This window comes from Miniopterus schreibersii (assembly GCF_964146895.1).
Source record: "Miniopterus schreibersii genome assembly, chromosome: 11".
NCBI classification, from domain to species: Eukaryota; Metazoa; Chordata; class Mammalia; order Chiroptera; family Miniopteridae; genus Miniopterus; species Miniopterus schreibersii.
Window position 1 is genome coordinate 15,278,812 of NC_138111.1, and position 25,068 is coordinate 15,303,879.

General features: G+C 36.0%; 1 protein-coding gene across 3 annotated transcripts; it reads right to left on the reverse strand.

Moving 5' to 3' along the window:
- Nucleotides 1-1,684: 1,684 nt before the first annotated feature.
- On the reverse strand, nt 1,685-25,068 carry RAB14 (RAB14, member RAS oncogene family). 3 transcript variants are annotated; one of them, XM_081150591.1, is made up of 9 exons: nt 24,650-24,920; nt 16,256-16,314; nt 15,083-15,136; nt 13,703-13,880; nt 9,824-9,890; nt 5,817-5,904; nt 5,480-5,510; nt 4,353-4,395; nt 3,991-4,271 (listed from the first exon to the last, which is right to left on the reverse strand). In XM_081150591.1, exons 2-8 carry the CDS (start codon nt 16,305-16,307, stop codon nt 4,392-4,394), a joined length of 474 nt encoding a protein of 157 aa, XP_081006717.1. In that variant the 5' UTR covers nt 16,308-16,314; nt 24,650-24,920; the 3' UTR covers nt 3,991-4,271; nt 4,353-4,391. The 3 variants fall into 3 exon arrangements, 2 of the variants coding, with proteins under 2 accessions (XP_081006716.1, XP_081006717.1); XR_013999789.1 differs by having other exon boundaries at nt 3,992-4,271; nt 4,342-4,395; XM_081150590.1 differs by lacking the exon at nt 4,353-4,395 and having other exon boundaries at nt 1,685-4,271; nt 24,650-25,068.

Genomic DNA, 25,068 nt, shown 5'->3' on the forward strand with positions numbered 1-25,068 from the left:
GAATCTATAAACCGTTAAAGTCTATAGTTACAAAGAAAAAATATACTTAGACCTCTCTTCATTCAGTGTCAAAAGTTATTTTTGGATTTTGCTTAAAATCTATTTTCGTATGAAAATAAAAGGTAAAATAAATTTGGGGCTATCGTCTGACTTTACATTTCACAGATCTACAGTAAAGCCATCATATTATTACCTTAATTCTAAGAAATGATAATCTTTCAAATGGTTTTCTATCTTTTGCCTGGAGGTAGAAGAAGTATGTTGTACCTATCAAAGAAGATGTTTCATCTTTGGAAATATCTATTATAAAAGTATTGCATTTCACGTGCTTTTCCTCAATCAAAACTATTCTTTGGTGGAAAAGTAGAATTTTGTACTTTAGAGAATCTGACCCAGTGGTAAGTTCAAGTTGTGTTCAGACTTTTAAATTTTTGAATTACTGTAACTAATGGCTCAACTCCATGGTCTGTGAATACATTATTCTAAAAATAAGAATAGCAATTACTGTCACAATCAAGTGTGTAACAATAGAATTCTTTCAATGGGATAGGTGAAGTGTGAAATTACATGTAATAAATTAGATTTTATAATATTCCCAAGGACTCTTTTCTAGGCCCCTAGACAGCTTTTGACCCAGAACATACAATACAGAATAGCAGTGCAGTGATCCCTCACCGCTTACTGAGGTTTATATTCCTAAAAAGTTGTTTGGCTACAACTGAACCATTAAGATACGGAATAGCCCTGGCCAGTGTGGCTCAGCTGGTTGAGCATCCTCCTATGCACTGAAAGGCTGCCGGTTCAATTCCAGGTCAGGGCACATACTCAGGTTTCGGGTTTGATCCCCATTGGGTTGTGTGCCAGAGGCAACTGATCAATGTCTCTCTCCTCCTCCCTTCCTCTCTTAAAAAAAAATAAAAATCAATAAAAACATTTTAAAAAAATGGGAGAGTTACAATGAAAATAACAATAACATAAAATTTACTTGTACACAGTAAGTACTAGAAGGCATCGAGGCCAAAACAAAAATGTATTTAGTAGTGTCTTTTGTACTTAGGTTCTTATTTCATTTTCACAAGTCTTAAAATCCTTAAAATACCAGCCTATTCAGTAACTGAAATCCTTCAGGGACACATTTTCTTATTCTATCCATGTGCTGAATGTAAGGGTAAAATATCTTCTTCTAAAATGCCACATGAACCCTCTATATATTCCCAAATAAACAGGAATGGAAAGTAATCATTAGGCCTTTTGTTTAAGGGTAGTGTACTGACCCACACAACCACAAAAAAGATCATCCTTAAAGGATATGTGGTCAAAAAAGTTCTCAAAACTTTTAAGTCTTCTGGAATTAAAAAGATGAGGTAATTAGTGTATGAAGCCAAACACCAGGTTCCAAAAGACTTTTTTCCAAAGAAACTACTACCTCTGACTATTATTATCCATGGAAAATAATTGAACATTGTGGAATGTCTAATGCATAAAGGTATTAGCACCAATTACTAATGAGGAGGGCCTCCTCATAGGTGTGAGGGCAATGAGTAACCCAGAGAAGCAGGTGACCGCACAAGTGGTAAGCTCTCATGGATTAAAAATTAAAAGAATTTCACATTCTCTCCAAAGTGCACTTTCCCCATGTCTGGCACATGAATGTTACAATATGACAATTTGCTCCTCTATTTTTGAGCACCCAAGTTTATTATAAGGATTACACATGCAAATAACAGAACTTGGCCCCAAGTACAGTCAAGGGAGAACACCATCAGGCACCAAATGTGCTGATCTCACACTGAAAAAGGTTGACTGAAAACACTGCAAGTGGGATCCAAACACAAGGGTTTGTAAAAACTCAATTACTAAGTGATATGGATTCATATGCTTTGTATGTAGACTTCTCTATCAACAAATAAGGATAGTTCTGCAATAAAAACTGACAACTTATGCTAAATAACTGTTTACCTGAAGAAAATATGAAATCCTATTATAGTTCAGAAAATAATACAAACAATTTTAATTGAATCTAGATACAGGTACTTTATTTACAAATATTTAGGTTAATAGCATTTTGTTACATCAAATGAAGAGTACAGCAGTCTGAATAAATCCTGTCACAGAAACAATGAGACCCACTGTAACAAACTTTGGAAATCAGGGTACTGCACCTAAACAAGCCGCAGTCTTTAGTTTGTGATTGCTACCTTATATCCCAATGGGTGGTTTGTTGTTTTGTTTTTGTAAATATATACACACACCGGCAGGTCATGGTCCCTGGGTGAGTCCCTTGTGATGCAGCAGTGTGAGCAAAATGGATCACTGTAAGTCTTTAACAGAATATACGAATCTACTCCAGAAATCTTTTTTTAAAAAGTTCAAGACAAAAATAAAAACGAGTCCACAAATTAACCAAATCCTATTTTCTGCACATTCCAGTTTTGGCTTTTATTTAACATTGACTATACAATACTCTGGGTACTACCACGTTTACAACCCAGAAAGGTGTACTGTTTTACTTTAGTGTCTGTAAAGAGGGATTTAAAATGTGTATTTTAAACACAGCAGTTGAGCTGAGTGCATTTTATATAATATACCGAGGTTTATCTATCCTTTGCTTCACTAACTTCTGAATTTCCAGCCTAAACCATAAACTCAGAAATCAATCAACAGAAGTAAAGAACTTGGTAAAATGTAAGTTTGTTGTCTAAAGAAATGATTGTTTCCCTTGCAGTACTGTATTCTTTCAGTGGCCAAACCATCTCTGCAAAGTAATAACCTACTTTGTATCAGCATAAACATTGAAATACTGTTAGAAACACTTTCCCTTTTACAAAACAATTTATGCCAACATGACAAAAAATAGGGCCTCATACTAAGAACACAAGGGATATCTTAAATTATTTCACTGTAGTGTTAAAAATGCACAATTTAAAATCCCTTAACAGCAGACCTGTGATTCTGGCTGTCCAGTTCAGAATCTCACCACTCCAAGAAGATAAAGGTATAAAAGCTTAAAATGTGCAATAATAAACCCAGCCTTTTTCCTTTTTCTATACAGTAAGGCAAGAAATGCAGCCTGTAATGCAAAACGTTTACAAAAAGAGAAAAGCAGGTTAGCACATTGAAGATTGCACAAGAACAGTTAAGAAAATCAGCAGGTAAGCCACAGTGCAAAGATGAACAGAATCTGCTAGTGTTAATCCTCTCCTGCTAGGAGCTCTTTACAGCATAATGTCCCCAAATTGCCAGCACCAAAGGGTGGAGCCAGTATTACTTGTGAACTGCAGTTGTGTCTGTTTCCTTGTGTGAAATGGAAGGGAGTAGCATGGTAACATAGAGGTCTTACTGTACAAACTGGTATTTTATACTGTTCCAATGCCAGTAATCAATTTATTTTCTTCATTAAAATAATATACACAGAATGAATTGTTAGTTCAGTTCCTTCAAATTTTATACATATTTACTTTCTGCTAAAGAGAAAAGGATAAAATGATGTTTAAAAAAAAAGAGATAAAGCTATTAGGGAAGATAAACGGACATTTTCCCTGTGCAAGGCTAAGACAGAAGCAAACCTCCTCAAGAAAAATGCCACTCAGGAGATGTATCTGACAAGAACAAAAGCAGGTACAGAACCCCTTCTCTATCATCAGAAGCCATGTCACAGCAATAAACTTCTTGGTTACAACAGTCATACTCGAACAGTTCAAGATGGAGAGAAAGGCTTAAGATATCAAATTAAACCGTACAGTGAGACGAAGCCTTACCAGAAAGAGGGAGGGGTAAAAATCATGAAGTCCAGCATCAGTGCTCAGTTTAAATCATGTATTGGTGACATACCTATCACGAGGACAATCAAGGGGGGAAAAAGTCTAGATTTACCATGCAGGAGAGATTACTCTACTTGCCTTTGATAACCTGATTACATCTAGTTGTTTAGCAGTTTAGTATTGTGTTAAACTGTTTTTTACAACAGAGTTTTTTTCTTTTTTCTTTTTTAATTAAACCCAGTAAGATGTACAGAAGACAATGAGGCAGTAAAAAGTACTGCTTCCAACAGACAGAGGTGAAAGGTCAAATGAGAGCCATAGCAAAGAGGTCACTAGCAGCCACAGCCTTCTCTCTGGGGTTGGGGTTCACTGGTTAGCCGGCCTCCCTGTGGGGCTGAAGGTTTGTGCTGTACACCAGACTCGGCAGCATTCAGATCCAGGCTTCCATCCTGAATGTTCTGATAGATTTTCTTGGCAGCCTCAAGGAAAGCATCTTCTACATTCTCTCCCCTAAGAGACAATTGACAACTTTATTCGAGAACCATAGTTTTCTACAAAAGATAAGACATTATACACTGACCTTTTGCTAACCTTTAGTCAACTGCCTTGATGTCTTCACCTTAGCCACTGTCATCTAATAAGAGATTACCAGAAGACTGAGCTAAGAGAACAACATGGGAAAATATTTTCTGTGGAAAGCAGATAAACACAGTACTGAGCTGTTCTACAAACCCTATTTGGATAACTGTATGTGTTCTAATCATTAAAATGCTAATGTTAATATGTAACAAATAGGCCATTTCTGTAATAACAGAGAGTATTCCAAACAGAAATGAAATCTCCAAACATGCAAACATAACTCCCAGATCTGTACAGTCTGACTGGCAAAGCATGAACTGTACTGTTTTTAGCATGTGATGGCAACATGTTCATGCTTAGCCACGTTCACACTTCAATTCTCTTAGGACTAACAATAGAGATGAAGAAAAAGGAGCTGGCTTCTTACCAACCCAAGGAATTTTTGGCTTAATAAATGAAGAACTATGATGAGAGTCCTGGGGTTCAACAATGGACATGGGATAACAATTAGAAAATGTTAATTATGCTTCTAATTACTCTTACACACTGAGTATTTCCTTAAGTCATGCTTTTTACCATGACTGGAAGTATTAAACAGAGTCCAAGGTTGAGTCCAAGATGTGAAACTCAACCTCAGTTGTGAAAATGAAGTGTTTACACAATTTCATTTATTAACATGGGTTACCAGTGGGCATAATTAAGGTATAATCTTTTAGGTAAATTAACAAAAAATATTATTTTGAAATGCCAAGTAGGAAACAAAGGGTTGCTTACAGTTCCTCTAGCTATAAGCACTATGCATTTCTATATTATACCTTTCATGTACAGGTGACCCTCGAACAACTGGGGTTAAAGGCACTGACCTTCCTTACAGTCAAAAATCTGCTCCAAACATGCGAACTCCCAATCGTGGAGCTGACCCTTGAACAAGGTGGGTTTCAACTGTGCGGGCCAACTGAATTACGCAGGTCAATTCAAAAAAATTCCTCATATGATTGGACCCACATAATTCACACCCATGTTGTTCAAGAGACAACTGTATATACATACATACATACATTGTACATTTTTCATATATATGGTTCTATTTTGAGAAATTTGAATATAAATGAAAATGATCTAATTTTAGCCACACTTACGTTTTTGCACTTGCTTCAAGGAACAATAAGCCTAAAAATAAAATTTAGACTATGATTAGGACATTTCAAATTACCTCACAAGGGCATTCTTTTTAGCAACATCTGAAGTTTCCCATCAGCTTTCAATATTTTATGAAAGAATAGTAGTGGAGGGAATAATTGTACTACCCCCCTCCACCCCCACCATGAATTCTCAAACACATTTTGCTACTTCCTCATTCTTGAAATTTGAGCAGTTTGTGTTAAAAAATAACTGCCGAATAATCTGCAGGATTGAAATCCTTAGAAATTCTCCCAAGTATGACCACCCCCCTCAAAAGCCATTAAAGAAACCCACCATTTTCTTCAGCAAACTGTTTGGCTTCTTCATATGTAACATCTCTCTGTGCCTCCAAATCTGCTTTATTTCCTATGAGAATTATTACCTAATGTGTGATCGAAGAAAGATATCGTAAAACAAAAGCAACCACTTAAATCAACCATAAAAATTCTGAAATCCAAAAATCTTGATAGAAAAAACATGTGGACCTAAAAAGGAAAACAAGTACTAGCAATTATCCACCAGACAGGACTACAGAATCATGATGCCGTTAGTATCAAGAGGGATCTCAGCAATCTTCTAGGCCAGGGGTTCACAAACTTTCTGTAAAGGGCAGAGAGGATATATTGCAGGTTTCTTTGCATATGCTTCTTTGCTTTTTCTTTTTTTAAACAACTGTTTAAAAATGTAGAAAACATGCTTAGCTTAGAAGCCATTCAAAAACAAAATAGTCCATGAGACACACCTGGTCTAGGCCAAAGATTATGATTTATCTGAGTGAGATTACAGGCTCCAAGGGATCTGTGAATGCACTGAAATTAAGCACAAAATGCTGTAAACAAGGACAGTCCCTGAAGAGAAAGCTCATGGCTTTTATCAGATTTTCAAGTTTCTGGGATCCTAAAACAGTTAAAAGAAACTACTAATTCAACTCCATCAGGCTACAGGTAAAGAAATTAAGGCTCAAATAAGGCAGAGACTTGTCAAAGATCAGTCAGTGAGTTAGTGGTAGGACATTAGAACCCAGGTAGAACACCCAATCTGTGATCTTCAAATACTGTCCTACCCCACACTATCCCTACGCAAGACTTAAGTTTGTAGCAACTGATGATAAATGTCTGTGTATCCATGAGGGGCAGTAGGAGACACATATGCAGTGAGCTCACACCCAAGGCAAAATATCACACAACCATATCCATTTTGGAATCATGTTATACAAGTGAAATTAGGCCAAAGTTAAAGGCAGCTCTGAAAAGTTCTAAGAAAAAGTGTGCAACCTTGGAAAACAGGGTTTTTTTGAGAGGGTGGGATAGAGATTTATGGATAGACTGTCTCTGCCTATATGTTTATTTGACACCAACTGGTAAAGCCTCCCTCCTCCTTCCAAACAGATGTGTTAATCCAGATATGGATACTTTAGGAACGGATGGTTTCAACTAAAAGGGATTTCCACCATTAACTTTTTTTCATGTGAAAGTACAGCCCACCCACTTCCAAAAAATGATGTCCAATAAACTTCTGACCCAAATGTAAACTTTGAGCAAGCGTAGTTAAGTAGCGTAACAAAAGTGAGCATTCTTGCCCTGGCTGGTGTGGCACAGTGGTTGGAGCATCAGCTCACCCTCCAAAGGGTCTCAGGTTTGAGTCCCAGGCAAGGGCATGTACCTGGGTTGCTGGTTCTATCCCTGACCCTGATTGGGGGGCATGCAGGATGCAACCAATTGATGTTTCTCTCCTTCCCTCCCTCCCTTCTACTCGCTCTGAAAAAAATCAATGGAAAAAATATCCTCAGGTGAGTAACAACAACAAAAGTGAGCATTCTTCAATCAGTGTGGACAACTGACCTCTGAGGAGGGAAAGAAGTTTTCACATATAGTTCACTGGTCTTTTAAAGATTAAGATAATGACACTTAAAAAAAAGAAATCAATTTTTTCTAAATATCAAGATTGGTAACATCACAATGGCCTAGTACAGGGCCATTATAAGACAGATACTCAAAACAAGAAATGTATACTGAATGAAAATGCTGCCACCTCTCCAAATTCCTTAAGAATTTCTAAACCATGCTTCCTTATCATTCTGAAAGGCATACCAACAAGACAGAGAGAAAAAATATATCACCACAAAATGAGAAAGTATATACAGTAGTCTCCCCTACCCAGTTTTTCACTTTCTGAGGTTTCAGTTACCTGGGGTCAACACATCATCACAAGAAGAAGGGTGAGTACAATAAAGCATTTAGAGAGATAGAGACCACATTCACATAACTTTTATTACAGTAGTTATAACTGTACTATTTATTATTAGTTATTGCTTTAATCTCTTACTATGCCTAATTTAGAAATTAAGTTTTATCATAGGTATGTGTGTAAAAGAAAACAGTATAAGAGGGTTCGGTACTATCCATGATTTCAGGTATCTGTTGGGAGTGCTGGAATGTATTCCCTCCGCAGATAAGGAGGAACTACTGTAATTTCCACATAGAAATAAAAGGCAACACTATAAAAAATGTTAACATATGAGCTGGACCATCAAGAAAAGATTTTCTTTCTTCTGAAGATCTGGTATGACTTCAAGAGGCATAAATGAGGCAGGAAGGATATGGCTAATTTTTTTTATTATACTCCTCTAAGGACCCAATACTGTGAGTGTTTTGGGTTTTTTTTAAATAAACATTTTATCTTAAACAACTACAGAATCACAGAAGTTTACAAAAGAGTAGAGAGGTCCTATATACCCTTCACCAACCTTCCCCCAATAATAGCATCTTACATATTTATAATTGCAAATACCTAGAAACTGACATTGGTACAATCTATAGCCCTTACTCAGATTTCACCAGTTTTATGCACTCTTGTGTGTGTGTAGTTCTATGCAATTTTATTGTAGGTATAGATTTGTGTCATCACAATAATCAGGATGTAGAAATGTTCCATCACTACAAAGGAACCACTTTGTGTTGCCCTCTTTATAGTCAACTCTCACTACGCAAACCCCTGCACGCCCATTGCTAACCCCTGGCAACCATGAATCTGTTCTCCATATCGACAATTTTCTCTTTTTGAGAATGTTTTATAAATGGAATCATACAGTATGTAATCTTTTGAGACTGACTTTTTTCACTCATAATGCCCTTGAGATCCATCTGAATTGCTGCACTTATCAACAGCTCATTCCTTTGAATGGCTGAGTAGTATTCCATAGTATGGATGTACCAGACTATTTATTCACCTATCAGTGCGATTTAGGTTGTTTCCAGTTTTTGGCTATTGCAAATAAAGCTGCTATGAATATTCATCTATAGGTTTGTATATATACTTGCAGTGGGTTTAATGAGAAATGGATATGAAAGTTCTAGGCACAGTCCCCATCATAATAGGCAAACCTTATTAACTGACTCTAATATAATTGTTGTTTCCTGATAAAAGCCAATGTTACCACTGATTACATATTTACTGAACCAAGCCTCTGCTAGGTGCTAGGGTACAAAGCTTAAATGAGACACAGGCCTCGTTCTTGAGAAGCTCAGAGTAAGTCACAGCTCAGTGCCTTTCCTCACTTGTCCCTGGAATACCCTCAACAGCATCTACTGAACCTTATCCCTGAAGTCCCAGCTCAACACCCTACCTAAAGCTGGTTTCTCTAGATGGCACTGCTCATCCTGGGCCATCACCAGCACCCAAGTCACTCTAACTCACATTTCACTCTGCTTTTCAGCATAGTTATTTGTGTTCCTACAGGTAATCTCCCTGCTAGACTATAACCTTTTGTGGGCCAAGGACCCATTTATCATTGTATACTGCAGAATCTAGCATGGTGGCTAGCCTTTAAAAATCTCAGTATGTTCTCAGTCTGGCTAAGAAGCTAATTATTTAAAGCATGCAGAACTCTTTAATTGAAATTTTATTGAGATAACTGTAGTTTTACATGCAGTTATAAGAAATAATGCAGAGATCCTTTATATACTTTGCCCAATTTCCTCCAATGGTAACATTTTATGAAAATAATACAGATCCCTTTTAAAGTAATAGTTTCAGATTTCATAATCTCCACTTGCGATCACCACCCCACTCATAACTTTCTTTTTTTTTCTTACAAACATGAATAAAAACCCAAGTATAAAGTGTGACACCTGGGGTAATTAGTACAGGAAAATTGTTAAGTTTTCTTCAATTAATTTAAGGATAAAATAAAAATTCTCATTCTTAGTACCCAAACACAAAAATCCCACTAGCAAATGGCTCTCCTTTTGGGGTTAGCTTAGATCTTAAATTTTCTGTATAATAGATATCATTTAACTTACAGTATTTGGATTGGTGAGATTCCTTGCATCTGTCAACCAGCTGCTTAAGTGGTTATATGTACTTCTTCTGCAAAAATTAAAGTTTACATTTGTGACTGCCACATACAATTGCCATTTCAGTAGGAAAAAAGAAACTTCAATAAATATTTAAAATATAGACTTAAATCAACAGATCCTAAAAAAGTATTTTTGCTTTGACTAGAATGTTACCCTAAAGAACAACAGTTGTGGAATGCAAACACATGTTTTTTTTGCATTTGTCTTTAAATTTTTCATACTGGAAACCAAGACAGTCATGTCACATACAATACGCTGGTATAAAATTCACCTTTCCAGGGAAGGGATTCGATGTACAAATTGCCAGCTATAAAAACAGTCATGGGGATATAACGTACAGCATGGGGAATATAGTCATTAATATTGTAGTAACTGTATGATATCTGATGGGTACTAGGCATATTGAGGTGATCACTTTGTAAATTATATAAATGTCTAATCACTACATTGTACAGCTGAAACTAACATGTCAACTGTAATTGAAAAATAAAAAAAGTATTGAAAAATTAACATCCACCTTTCCTTAAAGAATAAGCTATAATTATAACAGCATAAAAACTGGCTTTAGAAAGGCATTGAACACATGTGATTGGAAACTCAAGTCCCCAGATATCAGAAAATGAGTTTATCCTAACTTTGTACACTTATTTATCAGCAGCTAAATCATTTTGGGATTCAAACTGCCCTATTTTCCACTTTCTCCAAGCAAGAGTTTAAAAATTCACAGGCTCATATGCACTAGCCAAGAAGGCCCTAAAAGAGCAAACAAACTCAAATAATTTACATTATTATTATACAGAGTGTAATATTAATCAGACATTACCAAAGGGCTCAAAATAATAAAAATTTTGAAGGTTAAAAGTGTCTTTGATTTATACAGATTCACAGAAAATTAATCCATCTTACTCATTTAACAGGTGAGGAAACAGAAGCCCATAGAGATTTAGATGACTTCAGAGCCAGGTGGCCTAGGACCTTTATACACATTGGGTCCTCAAACTGTTTCAGGTTTAGCCTTATGAATAATATATTCCATAATACCCAGTTGCTAGTGCTCATATGAAATTCAATATTCCAAACATTTAATTCTTTCCTAGTGGGAACTGAAAAGAACTCACTAGGACTCTCTTTTTACTGTGCTCTATCATATCATACACAAATTACCTTTTAAATGTCAAAAAAAAAATCATATAAATGAAAATAACTTTTTCCAGAGTTTAAAAATTTTTAAGTAAACAATGGTCAAATATTTTTAAAAAGCACAAGCCTTATCACTGCTCAGTATTTGTAGTACCTTGCTTTTACACAACAAATATATCTTACTTCATGCATAAACCTTAAATAACACAGCCCCAAACCACTTATACTGATTTTGATAAATTTTAAAATGTCAAAGCTGCCCTGGCTGCTGTGGTTCAGTTGGTTGAGCATCATCCCATGCACCGAAAGGTTGCTGGTTCAATTCCTGTTCAGGGCACATACCCAGGTTTCGGGTCCACCCACCAGTTGGGGTATGTACAGGAGGCAACCAATGGATGTTTCTCTCACATCAATGTTTCTCTCTCAAATAAGATAAAAACATTTTTTTTAAAGGTAGTTTAAAAAAAAAAAGTCAAAGCTGGTAATGAGTGAATTACAAACTGCCACCACTTTAGTAAACAGATAAATCTACACACCTTTTGTAAGTGGTATCAAAATCATGAAAACCATATTATTTACATGTACCATAATGTCTACTAATCATTCTGTTTCATTAATTTAAAATTCACCATCATAATTTCAAATCTATAAATACAGTATCATCCAAATATTTATTACCTGGTGGTACTAGAGCCCAAAAAAGTGCTAAAATATCCCTAACTTTATCATGGATGTTAAATATATCAAACAACTTACAGAGCCAAACAAACTGCCATGATAAGCTATGCTATCAATTTAGGAAAGTGCTTTTAACAATTAGAGTTAATGCCAAGAATAAAAAGTATTATTAAAGCAGGGACTTTTAAGTTTGCAAAATGTCGAGGATTAATAGGAAAAAATTGGAGGACTGTAACATCAATGTCACTATGAAGTATCACTGAGTCAAGAAAACACCTATCTAAAGCCTAAACAGTTTTATTGGGATATAATGAACATACTATAAAGCTCACCCTTTTAAAGTATGTTCTAGAATTAGATAGTAGTGATCATTGCACAGCTTTTTGAATATTCTTAAAACCACTGTGTGCAATGATCACTACTACCTAATTCTAGAACATTTTCATCACCAAAAAAAGAAACCCCAGACCTATTAGCACTCATTCCTAGCCCCTGGCAATCCACTTTGTCTCTATGCATCGGCCTATTCTGAGTATTTTTAATCAGATATGTGGCCTTTTGTTTCTGGCTTCTTTCACTTAGCAAAATGTTTTCTAGGTTCAGCCACTGTACATCATGTATCACTGTTTCTTTCCTTTTGATGGTTGAATTTTATTCCATTATGTGCATACACCACATTTGTTCATCCATCCATTCATCAGTTGATGGATATATTTGGGTTGTTTCCAGCAGAAGTGACTTTGATAACTTAGAAACACATTTTACCAAAAGTATTTACTATACTTAGATATGTTTAAAAGCAAACCATATATGTATCAAATCATCACACTGTATACCTTAAACTTATACACTGTTATATGTCAATCTTATCTCAAGCTGGCAGAAAAGATACACACAAAAAAAAGGCAAAAGAAACTACAACTTTATACACTAATATACTGTAAGCACACATCGCCATATGTAAATTTTATTAATTCATGGAGTTTTTAGTTATGTAAAGTCTTTGGGAATGTATCCCTCATAAAAAGATGTTCTGCACAGATGGCCAGGTTTTGAAAGTCTTCCCACAAAACTATTTACTAATCACTGACTGGCTATATGAAGAGCCTTAAGGCTGTTTCACTATGTTTTAACCCTGAAATCACCCAATTCTAGGAAGTGGCATAAAGCATTTTCCAAAGGGAAATACCCTTTGAAAGTCCAATTATCACTTGGTCCCACTCACTCGTTCCTACTCCACCATCCAAAAGTCAGTCACACTGCTTTAACACTTTGCATTAACATGAAAGGTGATCTAGTTCCTTTTCTAACTTACAGTAGATAACAGAATTTGATGAAGTGGCACAATTTTCTATGATTTCAAAATTCAAACATTTACAGTTCAGTTTTGTTACTCTGTATAAAGTGCTTTGAGTTTCCAGAAATAGCCAAACTGAAAGAAATTTAACCTCACTGCCTAAAGTACTTACTATAAGCCACTTCAACCAATTTTAGCACAAAAAAGAATTTAATGAAATACTCAAACACCTTCAGATGCAAGTGTAAGAACTTTTTATAATCTATCATGTTAGATTAGAAAAACTACTTAGTTCCTTGCTTGGCCTTATTTTGTAAAGGTATAAACTTTAACACTAGAGACTGAATAGAGTAACTCCTCAAGACTTGCTTGCTTTCTACTGAAGTGAAAAGAACAAAGTTTGGTATAAAATATTATTTCACCTCAAATAATTCAACTGATGCTGCTTTTCAGAATAGTATTCTTCTGTCAGCTCCACCAGCATCTCCTAAAGTTTTTCTTCAGTCATACCCACTTTCAGAAAAGGAAATCAACATGTTACGTCAAGTCTTACACAGCAATTTAGAGAAGAAACCATAAAACCCAAATAAGCACATTTAATCATACAATTACAAACTAAGGAATGGTTAAATCAAGAAAAGGAAACCACACTGCCTAAAGTAGACTTTTTTTCTTGTATGAAGGTTGAAAAATTATTAATTTCTTACCTAGTGATATCATACACCATAAGCGCTCCTGCAGCTCCTCTGTAGTAGCTTCGTGTAACAGCCCTAAACCTCTCCTGTCCTGCTGTATCCCATATCTGCAGTTTGATTTTTTGGCCACTAACTTCAATTATTCTTGTACCAAATTCAACACCAATTGTGTGAGGACAATCAGCCATAACTGTTAGGGAGGAAAAGAAATATAATATAATATTCCAACTTCAAAAAGCTTCAAATTAAACCAGTGGGGGAAAGAATCCACTGGATTACCAAATGACTTAGTAATGCTTATAGGTTATAAAAAGACTAAAGCTAGCACTTTAAAAAAAAAAAAAATCATCAAAAACCCAGAAGTAGTAACAGAAATGGACTAGAAGAGGAGTCAGCAAACTTCTGAAAGGACCAAATAATAAATATTTTAAGTTTTGAAGGCCGAAAGGTCTCTGTCACAACTATTCAATTCTGTTGCTGAAATACAAAAGCAGCCATAAATGACTAAAATGGGGATAACTGTGTTCTAATAAAGCTGTACAAAAACAGGCAGTGACTAGATTTGGGCTATAGGCTCTTGTTTGCTGACCCCTGAAATAACAGAATCTGCTAATTGAAGACTGTAATAAACTCTTCATAATACCAATGTTATACTATTGTCCCTCTGACAACATCTCAAAGAAAATTAGCACATTTAATATATATTTATAGTTCTATATTGGCAAGTCATATATATCTAATCCAATAGGATACATTTACTAGTCCTTTCCTTATAATTAGGCCACTGGAAATCTAAACCCACTATTCTCTGGTACAAGTACACACAGACCACTGGACACTTCATAAAATATACTAAGAAGGAAAAAAAAAGCCATAGAAATAATTTAAACTATACGGAGACAATTTCAACTATACTAGCCATCAGTTACATAAAATAAAATGGCCCCTTCCCCTACCACCCAAGACAGAGTTATACTTTGAATCTTAAGTCATGAATGCAGACAGGGTTCCATTTTAAATATTTTCAACCTATTATTATATAGTTAACAAATGATACATGCAGCAAATTTCCCCTAATAATTTCTATAATGCAAAGTCAGAGAATTAAAAAGATTTAAATTTGACATTACAATATACATTTTTAAAAATTAAGTTCTACCATCAAAAAATCTAAAGTAAATCAAATTATATGTGACATAAAAATCAACACTCTGTACATGGGTATATTTAATTTTATCTGCACCTACTTAGAACCACTCCCCAAAGACAAAAGTGCATATACAGGGAAAGGTTATGTTTAAATACATAGAGTACACTGAAAATGACACTTTAAAAGGTAGAAAAGTGGCAATAAAGAATTTACTAATGTTTTACCTTTCATTTTAAACTTACATTTTTTTTCTGTAAATTGATGAAGCAAACAAGATTTTCCTACTCCCATGTCCCCTGTTTAAAAAAAAGTTTGAAGTAGCGATTACATTTCTTAATTTTACACTCTTTATAATTACATGCAATGACTGCTATACCCCTTACAATATCACAAATTTCTGGGACACTTAGAAAAGTGTATTTCCCTAATTTATAATGAGTTCAAAAGATCCTACAGAGCAGTTTTCACTGTGATGTACAAACTCACTATTCCCAACTTTCAGCAGAAACAGAATTTGGTTATAAGTTACGTTAATGGCGAACAGCTGAGAAGTGCTTTTGTAACAGAGAAATTGTTGTAATCATGTTTTTCACTTTGAGCTGTTTCAAAGTTTTATATTATTTTTTCCCTTAACCATGCATAAAAGCAAAAGACACCTAGGAGTGACAAACAGGGTAGCAGCATATAACTAAGCAGAAGTAAGTTTTGGAAGCATGATTCATTAGATCCCATCTTATCTCATATTTTATGCTTGCATAATTCCATAAAAGGAAAGAATGTACACTACATGAAAACCATAACAGAACAATGTCCCCTCTGTACTACAGCAATTTAACCTTTGGTGAAGGAAACATTGCAATACAGTCACATAAACTCAACATTAAACCAAACTGTTCTCATGTGAAGAATTAACTGAAAAGTATAGGTACTTTCAATTGTGCTCTTACAACTATACTTGGATAAATAGCACTGTCTTTCAATTTGAGTAAAACCTTCTTGGAACTTAAGGGAAAAATCACCAATGTAATATTTTATATATATTACACAATTATTCTGAGTCAGTGTTCTCTATCAATTTTTGGAATCCAGGGGGCTCTGAGGGCTTTCATGATATTTTTGGAATATATCAGCTCTTCTAGGAAATTAATTTCATTCCCAGTATTAACAAGCTTTCAGGCTGCCCTCAAGAACAACCAACATCACTTCAAAGGCACCCAGCATTATTTTACAGAAGTATCCAGAGCCACAACGCAAAGGGTACATTGTTAATGCAAAAATATATCTTCTCAAAGGAGCTTTAATTTTGCATTGAGAAAATCACACTTCTTCTGGAGTGGTATGTTAAGTATTAGTATATAGATATTTAGTATATTAACCTTCTTTGGAGAACAGGAGTATACGTTAAATAAACTTACCAATAATAATATATTTAAAGATGTAAGAGTAGTTGTATGGTGCAGTTGCCATGGTGGCACTAAAAACAAAGAAAACTGTGTTACTTCAGTAGAAAAGTATACATAAGTTATCGAAGCTGACCACTGCTATCCTTTAAAGATACATAAAATAAAGCACATTGATTATAAACTAAATGTTGGCTATAATAAGTTGAAGTAAAACTGCATTTCCCAAATTGATCAAATGCACACATTTTCATGAATGAACACCACTTTAACCTTCTCATGTATTATCCATGGAAATATAAGAAATCACTTATATCAAAACAATTTCAATAATTCACATTAGGAAATATCCAATAACAAATGTTAATCTGGAAAATGTTAAACAAGGAAATATTTATAAATTCATTACAAAATCATTATAATTAGTCCCCTTCCCCTATCTCTATCAAGTTAATTACTGATGGGCCTACATGTTCAGAACTCTCTGATTTTTATAACAGAATGAGTTTTAAAACGTAACTACTAACTTACAAACACAATGTAAGTTTTTACTCTACTATAAATCAATGGTTAGCACAGCATCCAAAGAAAGAGCAATCATTATTTCCAAACCAAATTAATGCCAGATTTAGGCAGAACCACATGAAATTGTTGTTCTTGTAGATTTTTAAAAAAATCAATCATTGTCAATTTCTATGGTTCAACCTAATGTAGGATATGAAGATTAGCAATATTATCAGATGTCTGCTATGTACTACTATAGGAGCTGAGAGAAATAATGGCATAAAATACTACCTGTGGTTGTAAAATTTGAAAGTTTATGTATTAGAATATACTTCAAAAGATCACAGCCTATTCCTTAACCTCAGATAGACAACCTGAAGAATTCTAATTTCTCTCCTACTTTTAATAACTTAAAAAAACAACTCTCCAATTTATTCAAACAAATGCCTTGAATGTGTCAGACACTGCTAGGTGTTAGATAAGTGGTGAATTCTAATACTAGTAATAACTTCCAATAAAATTATTCACAAACCAGTTTTCAGTTTAAACAAAGATAAAAATTCTTTATATATATGAATGTTTAACCTTCATTTTTTAAAATTTGATTTCCAGTAATTTTTTTTAAATCTGGTTTTTACTGTTTTGTCCAACTGTCACATTACACAAGCTATACATTAGGTATAATTGGAGAAATTCATTTACTGAAATTAACAACTTCCTATATATCACATTTCAAGTAAAATTTCTATATAACTAATAAAATATAACCTGTAGAAAAAGTATATATGTAAAATAAATGAATTATTGTCATCAGGGAAGACCTCACACAATATAGTTAGCTCTCTTAACCATGTGAATCACATGCAACAGAAGTAGATGCCCTACTACCCATTCCAGCTTGACTTGTTGTAACACATTTATAATCAGTCTTCAACATCACAGCAATCTCCCTTAACCAGTTCTTTCAGGAAAGGGGGATTTTCTAATTAGATTAACTCTGATTCTGATCATTACCCTAACTGATTCCCTTTTTACAGACACTCGGGACTCAAAACATTTTAAGAATGAACTTGGTCATGAGGCAAAAATTGGTCTGAATTATTCACTAGATCTCTGAACCAAATCCCAAACACAAGGAAAAAAATAATCTCTCACAATAAAAATTATATTTAAAGATTATGTCTTAACTTGCACTTCTCCCAGGCTCTCTTCTTCTAATTAATTTTTAACTCTTCTTGCCCCATTCAAACTTGGGGGAAAATAATAATTTAGTAACCTTTAAATTACTGTTTCTCTCATGTTCTTCCCCTTATGATTTTCCTATTTCTTTTCCCTGTTCTTACTGAAAGTTGTAGCTGTATATACTTTGCTCCCTTCCATTTTATGTTAAAACTATGGCCTCTATCAATTTCTACTTGAAATGTTCTAAAAGCTAATCATGAAATCATTTCTAGTTGTACTAATTTGTATACTTGCTAATTATTACACAAGCATTCATTAATTATCTACTCAGATGAATAATTTTGAAAGTGTCTTTAAAAATTACCAAGCATTAATTGCTATAACTATTTCCAAATAAAAGAGAATGATCACTATTTCAGATTGAATACCAGCACCCTATCTCCACTTCACCACACAATTTTCTAGTTCAAGCTTCTTAAAAATTACCAATAAAAACCCTAAAAGTAGAGTTAAAGAAAAACTACGCAAATTTACTAATTCCAGTAGATAAGGAAGGCAGAATATATCTAGCACTGTAGCTGCTAATACAACAGGTCCTCCCTCTCTTACTCTAAGGTAAGATACTAACTGGGTTTAAATATGCTCATATAGTTAATTGATAACAGTCACTCAAAATTATGCATTTGCAGAATTATAGTCAAGTGGCCTCTTTTATTTTTATTTATTTAGTTTTTATTTTATTTATCGGGGTGACAGTGGTTAATAAGATCATACAAGTTTCAAGTGTGCCTTCCTATGTTATATGATCTGTATATTGCTTATTAACTGTTTAATTGTGCTTCAACAAAGGATTTCCCAAACTCATTTTTTTACTAAAATTGATCTTAGAGGAAGGGAAGGGGAGAGAGAGAAAAAAACACGGACATGAAAGAAACACTGACTGGCTGGCTTTATCTGGAACTCGCCCCAACACTGGGCATGTGCCCTGACCGAGACTTGAAACTGCCACCTTCTGGTGTAGGGGACCATGCTCCAACCAACTGAGCCACACCACACCAGCCAGGGCCCAACCTCATTTCTTGAACACGAAACATACCACTGTTAAGGTGATAAGATGAGAAACATATTTTTAACTAGCAACTAGTTTTGGAAGGGGTATAAAGTTTTTCCCCTGTTACTTAAGGGGTTCCTTTGCTTCACTTATTCAAAAGTAAAAAAAAAGGTGTAAGAAATGCTAATCTAGTTCAAACGCTCCGAAAACACGAGTCTGACCTCTCAACACTACAATCTCCACTAATTAAAAAACCTTGGTAATATTCTGTAACTTGTGCACAACTACTGGTATGATTAAAATGCACTTTCTTCCAGGTTTTACAAAAAGCATTTGAATAAAATTTACATGCACATAAGACTGCCTTTAATTTCTTTAAGGAAAAAACAACAGGCATCATTAAATATATGAACAACTTGTAAACTAATAACAAACACAACTGTTATGGTTACCACTTATTGGGCACTTAATATATGCCAGGGAATGTGCTAAAAACTTTACATGCGATCTCATTTCATTCTTACTACTACCCTTATGAAACAGGAACTATTATCCTCATTTTGCAGGTGAAGAAAGACCAAACAGGCAAGTAACATGCCCAGGTCACACAGCTAATTGGTCAAGCCTATATTAAACTTAGACTTGGCAGTGAAGAACCCCACTCTTAACCACATCATCCTCCCTCCTCCACAGTTATGAGATGTACTTGTGAGTAAATCTATGAAACCCTATAGTGGTACACTGGGGGACAAATCTTTCTCAGTTCACTCACTTGGTTTTAATTTAAAATTCTTAATAAGCAGTATTAAACAATTACATTCAGAGGATGCATTGTAATCAGGAATTATAGGTATGGATAAATGATAATACTTAGTAATAATAATTCATATTATATCTACTTACAAAAAAAGTTTCTGAAGGTAAATAACATTTGTTGAGAGTAAACCATGTGATGGTCTGCACTTTTCCCGATATTGATTGTCTTACATAATTCTTACTTAATTCTCACAACTCTGCAAAATCATTATCATGTCCATGTAAAAACTGAATAAATAGAAGCTTGGAGAAATTCACATTTGGCCAGTGTTACAAAGTTAGTAAGTTGCAGAGCTGGAACTTGAACCCAGGCCTAATTCCAAAGAACCCGATTTTCTCTAAGGTAGCTTATTAAAGGTATATAAATATGAAGACTGATAAAATAAAAGCAAAAATTCAAAATTAGAGAAAGATGGAGGATAATTATACTAAAAAATTAGGACAATAGTTCTACAATCAGTGCATGTAAAATTAAAACTTCCTGGCTGTCAAGTGAAATTTTTACTAAATGCATAAACACTAATAATTGTTACATGGTCTGTTTTAAATATTAACTATGCTTAATACTGCTTTAACATGATTTTGCAACCTCATCTCTTGAACATGAAACATACCACTGTTAAGGTGAGAAATACAATTTTTAAGTGGAGTTTGCTACTGCATAAAACGCTTCAACATGCTTTTTTTCACTTAACGAAATTATGGATGTTTTTCCAGGCCAATACATATAGATCTAAATGGTTACTAAACGCATATTCAATACAATAACTGTACCAAAAGTAGAATTGCATAGTCTTCATATACGAAATCAGACACCTTTCTAAATAAAATTATAGAGCTATAAATGACCAGTGTTGAAATGTGCAGATAAGAGATGTGAAGGTAGGCACTTTCATATACTTTGCTTGTGGGAGTCTGAACAGCCGAAACATTTTGGGGAAGTAATCGGTATATATTTTTAAATCTTTTTTAAACTCCCCCCGCCCAAATCCAAATCACCCTCTGGCCAAGAAACCCACTTAGAAGTATGCTACAGAAATGAAAGTTGCAGTCCGCAAGGTTACAGGTTCAAATGCATTTAATGCAGCATTTTTACAGCAAAGAAACTGGGAACAATCTAAACTCCTATCAACAGGGAAAGGACTAAGTAAAGTACATCTGTACTATGAAACAATACACATCTAGTTTAAAAAACATTTAAAAATACATATTAACCTGGAAACAATATCCATGATTTTAAGTGAAAAAAAAGCCTGTTGCAGAGTTTGATGCAATAGCATGGCCCATTTTGAACACACATACAAACACATCCCTCAATCCCATATGCATATAATATGGAAAAAATATGAATCAAATTTTAAAAAATGAACACACAGGCTAAGAACAGAAAAAGGGAAGAGAGAAATTATTAACTTTCTTTATCCATCCCTGCACTGGTAGTATAATGAGCATGTAGAGAAAAAATAAAGGACTGTTTAATATTTTATATACAATTCTGATACCAAGTAAGCTAAAAAATAAACCAAAAGAACTCCCTTTCATAATATTTCCAACATTACTTCCACATTCACCAATAATATGGGGAACATAAGAAGTCAATCAAATGATCAGTCTCAAAAAATAAAAAACACCCCAATAATCAATGGTATTTCCAGGTTTTTTTTTTATAGTTTGGCTCCTTACTGTGTTAACTTATGCACTGTGTCTGACTAATCCTTTCACAACTGTTATATAGCTATTTTATTCTACTCCTTAGAATATGTTGTTACTGTGTAATTTTTACATAACTGATTCAAGACAACACAGGAAAAAAGCAACCCACTAAACATTTCAGGTGATTTAAATTCTGACCCTCACTGTTGAGATTATATTTTTTTACAAGCAAGATACCTTGTTAAAAACACCAGAGCCAATTTGTGATTTCAATATAAAAATATTTGTTGAGCATCTACTAAGCATAACGCCATATGATAAATTTGACAATATAGTAATGCTTAAAAAACAAAAACAAAACAACAACACTGTCCCTGCCTTCATGAAACTCAAGAAAAGTAGCATTTTGATTTGCTTATATAGGCCCAGTTAAGTGGAATGCTACTTGATTTGTGAATTCAGTGAACACAAATGGTAGTCATTCTAATACTCTAATCAAAATGAGTGGTCAATTTCCTTTCCTCAAGAGTAAAGCAACCTCTGAAAATAAACCACCCATTTCTGAAACTCACATAAGAAACAAAACAAAAAACACGACACCTCACTTTTGACAAGCTATTTAATGTCACACACTTTTATACAAATCAATAATGTGAATAAGGAGAAAACTTGAATTCCTTCATGTATGTGTCAATAACAGGACTCTTTCAGGTAACTATGATGGTATGCTATGAATAGAAAATAAAGTACTCCAATATTGAACCTCTGTTCACAGAAAAAAAGTACTTAGGAGAAAAACAAAAACAAAACCCCTATCTTACTACTAGGGTTAAGAGGATTCGTGAAAATTTTACTGGTGAAATGATACAATGTCTGAGATTTGCTTCAAAATAATTTGGTGGAGAGGATACAGGTGTATGAAACAAGACTGCCAATCATTGATGACACTGGCTGATAAGTATTCCAAGGCTCAAATACTACTCTACACTGTGTATGTTTAAAAGTGTCTAGGATAAAAGTATTTAAAAAGTAAAGTAGGACATCTTTGATACCTCTATTTGTACACTGCTGTCTCAAGTCACACCTGGCATTTAACCATACAAAAATGTTTCACGCTTTTTTTAAAAAATGAAGCATCTTTCAATAGCTCTTGTTTTAACATATTCTATTTGCTTTAACCAAAGGTTTCCTCCAAGTACAATATCTTACTAAGATTATGCAAAGATATTTACTCTTGATAAAAATCAGTTGTAAGAACACCCCAAATTCCTTTGCATAGTTGAAGCACACAACAACCATAAAGTTTAACATAAAATATAAAGAGCCAAAACTTTAAAAAATGTAGCTTTAATTCAAAATAGTTTTTTTGGTTATTAGAATCTAAGGTTTTACATCTTTTAAATAACAGTCTTTTACTGAGCACTTAATATATGCCAGCTACTTTATAAGTAATCTCTAATCCTAAAAACTCATTTTACAGATAAGGAAACCAGCTCAGAGAAGTGATATATCCATGATCATATATTACTAAGGGAAAAGCTAAAATTAAGCCGCTGTCTAATCTACAGCTCTCCAAAGCCATGCTCGCCTCATTTATTCAACAAATATTAAACATACAATATAATCCAGACACAGGTAATGGGACACTATATGCCAAGCAAGGTGCTAATGGTTTTTAAAGTCAACAACAACTCAAAAATGTAGATACTATTATTCTTTGTATAGATAAGGACACTGAGTCTGAGAGGTTAAATACTTTGTTTATGGTCACTTAACTAGGAAGTCAAAGTACGTTACATACGACATGCTTCAAGGCATGACCAGATAACATTGCCTAAGCCTAATACTGAGGAAAATTTTTGCAAAGTCTTAGGGGAGGGAGTGGGAGCTGGATTAGAGCAGGGTTAAATTTTGGAAGGAGTGGCAGCTGAATTAGTGCAAGGTTAAGTTTGTCCTTAATAACCACATCTAAATAAAAGGCAGTCGTGATAGTAATGAAATCAGCAATAAATTTTGCATGAGTTCAAATCTGGGCTCTGACATTTGCTGTGGGGCCACAAGGAAAGCACTTAGTCTCTGGGAATCCCAGTTTTTTCTTCAAAGATAAAATGAAAATCTTGCCATCTCTCCTTTAGAGTTGTGAGAATAAGGACTGGCAGTGTAGTGGCAAAAACGACAGACTGGGTTACAAAAAAGCAATCCGCTGTCATCCAACGCAAAAATAGGGAAAAAAGGAATTAAGTTGTAGCTACCTTATAAATGGTCAGGTCTGTAGCCCTGGCCTATCTTGAGTGTAGTCAATACCAGCCACAGTGTAGGGAGAGGCCAGTTTGCATGCCCCATCATTAACCAGTCACATCACAACTTCACGCCTCAGTTTCACCACTTGTAAAAAGGAAATAACTCGACTTACCACCAAGAGCTACTTAAAGCAAGATAAGCCTGTGTGAAGAGACCTAAATCTGTGCCTGGCGCACAGTTAAGTTCAACGATCGAAACAACGCCTGTTCCTTATTTTCAATTCTAGAAATGCCAAAACTTTTGGTCTTCATCATTTCTGGATTCTATCTGGGCTCAGGGCCTTATAGGATGTCACGGGCCTTGTGGACATTCACCCAAACCAGAACCTCCCAAGCACAGACCCAAAGACGCCTTCTCCAGCCCGGGTCCAGAGACAGTCCACCGACATCCACAAGGACACCGGCGCTAGTCCAAGATGCCGGCGTGCTGCCTTTTGTACTCAGGGCCAGACGCGGCCTACGGACAGGGGATCTGCCACGTCTGGGGCTCGTGGACTGCTAGGCGGCACGGCTCGCGCGGATAAATACCGCAGGGGTGGTCTGCAGCCGCCGGGGACAGCAGCAACGAGAGGAGGCCTGCGGCGAGGCCAGTCTGCCCCGTCCGGCCGAGGAGGCGGGGAAGGGGAGGGCGAACACACCCTTCCCCGCCCGCCTCGAAGCTCTCAGCTGGGCCAAAGGCTTCGGAGGGTGCAACGCGGGGACACTCTCGCCCCCGGTTGGGAGTCCCGGCCGGCCGGGCGCCGCAGCGTCCACCGCGACCCCGGGCTCGCCGCGGCCTGACAGGGCCTGCCCTGCGGCGCCGCCCGCCCGCCGCCCCAGCTCGCCGTCGTCCCCACCCTCGGCCCTCCCAGGGCCAGGCGAGGAGGCCTCGGCCGGACGGACACTGCGGAAGGCCTGGGTTACCTGGGGGGTTGCTGGTGGCTGGGCAGCTTTCCGGGAGGGAGGGGGGGCGTCAGGGCAAGGAAGAAGAGTGCGAGCGCAGCAGGAGAGGGGCGGGGGGCGGTCGGCCGAGAGCCCGGCAAGTGGCGAGCTGGACAAGGAGGTGCAGATGCGCTGGCGGCTGTAGCGGTGGCAGCGGCGACTGCTCCTGGGGCTCCCTCAGGATCTTCTTCGGGCAGGTCCAAGATGGCGGCGCTCCCTGCACAGGGTTTCCTGTCACCCTCGCAATGGGCCGGACCACAAAAGATGGGGGAGGAGGATGCGCACGCAGCCAGCGGAGCCCGGAAGAGGGTGGCCGGCCCTGCCTGCTAAGCCACGCCCCTTCCTCAGTCCTCCCTTCCGGACTTGTCCCGCCCGGGCGGATGCGCGCCCCACTGGCCCTC

Coding starts and splice junctions, on each gene's coding strand:
- RAB14 (XM_081150590.1), bottom strand. CDS start 16,307: ATGGCAACTGCACCATACAACTACTCTTACATCTTTAAATATATTATT. Junction 9,891..13,702: donor ATGGTGTATGATATCACTAG/GTAAGAAATTAA, acceptor TAATTTTTGCAG/AAGAAGTACATATAACCACT. Junction 5,511..5,816: donor ACAGTTTGCTGAAGAAAATG/GTGGGTTTCTTT, acceptor TTTTATTTTTAG/GCTTATTGTTCCTTGAAGCA.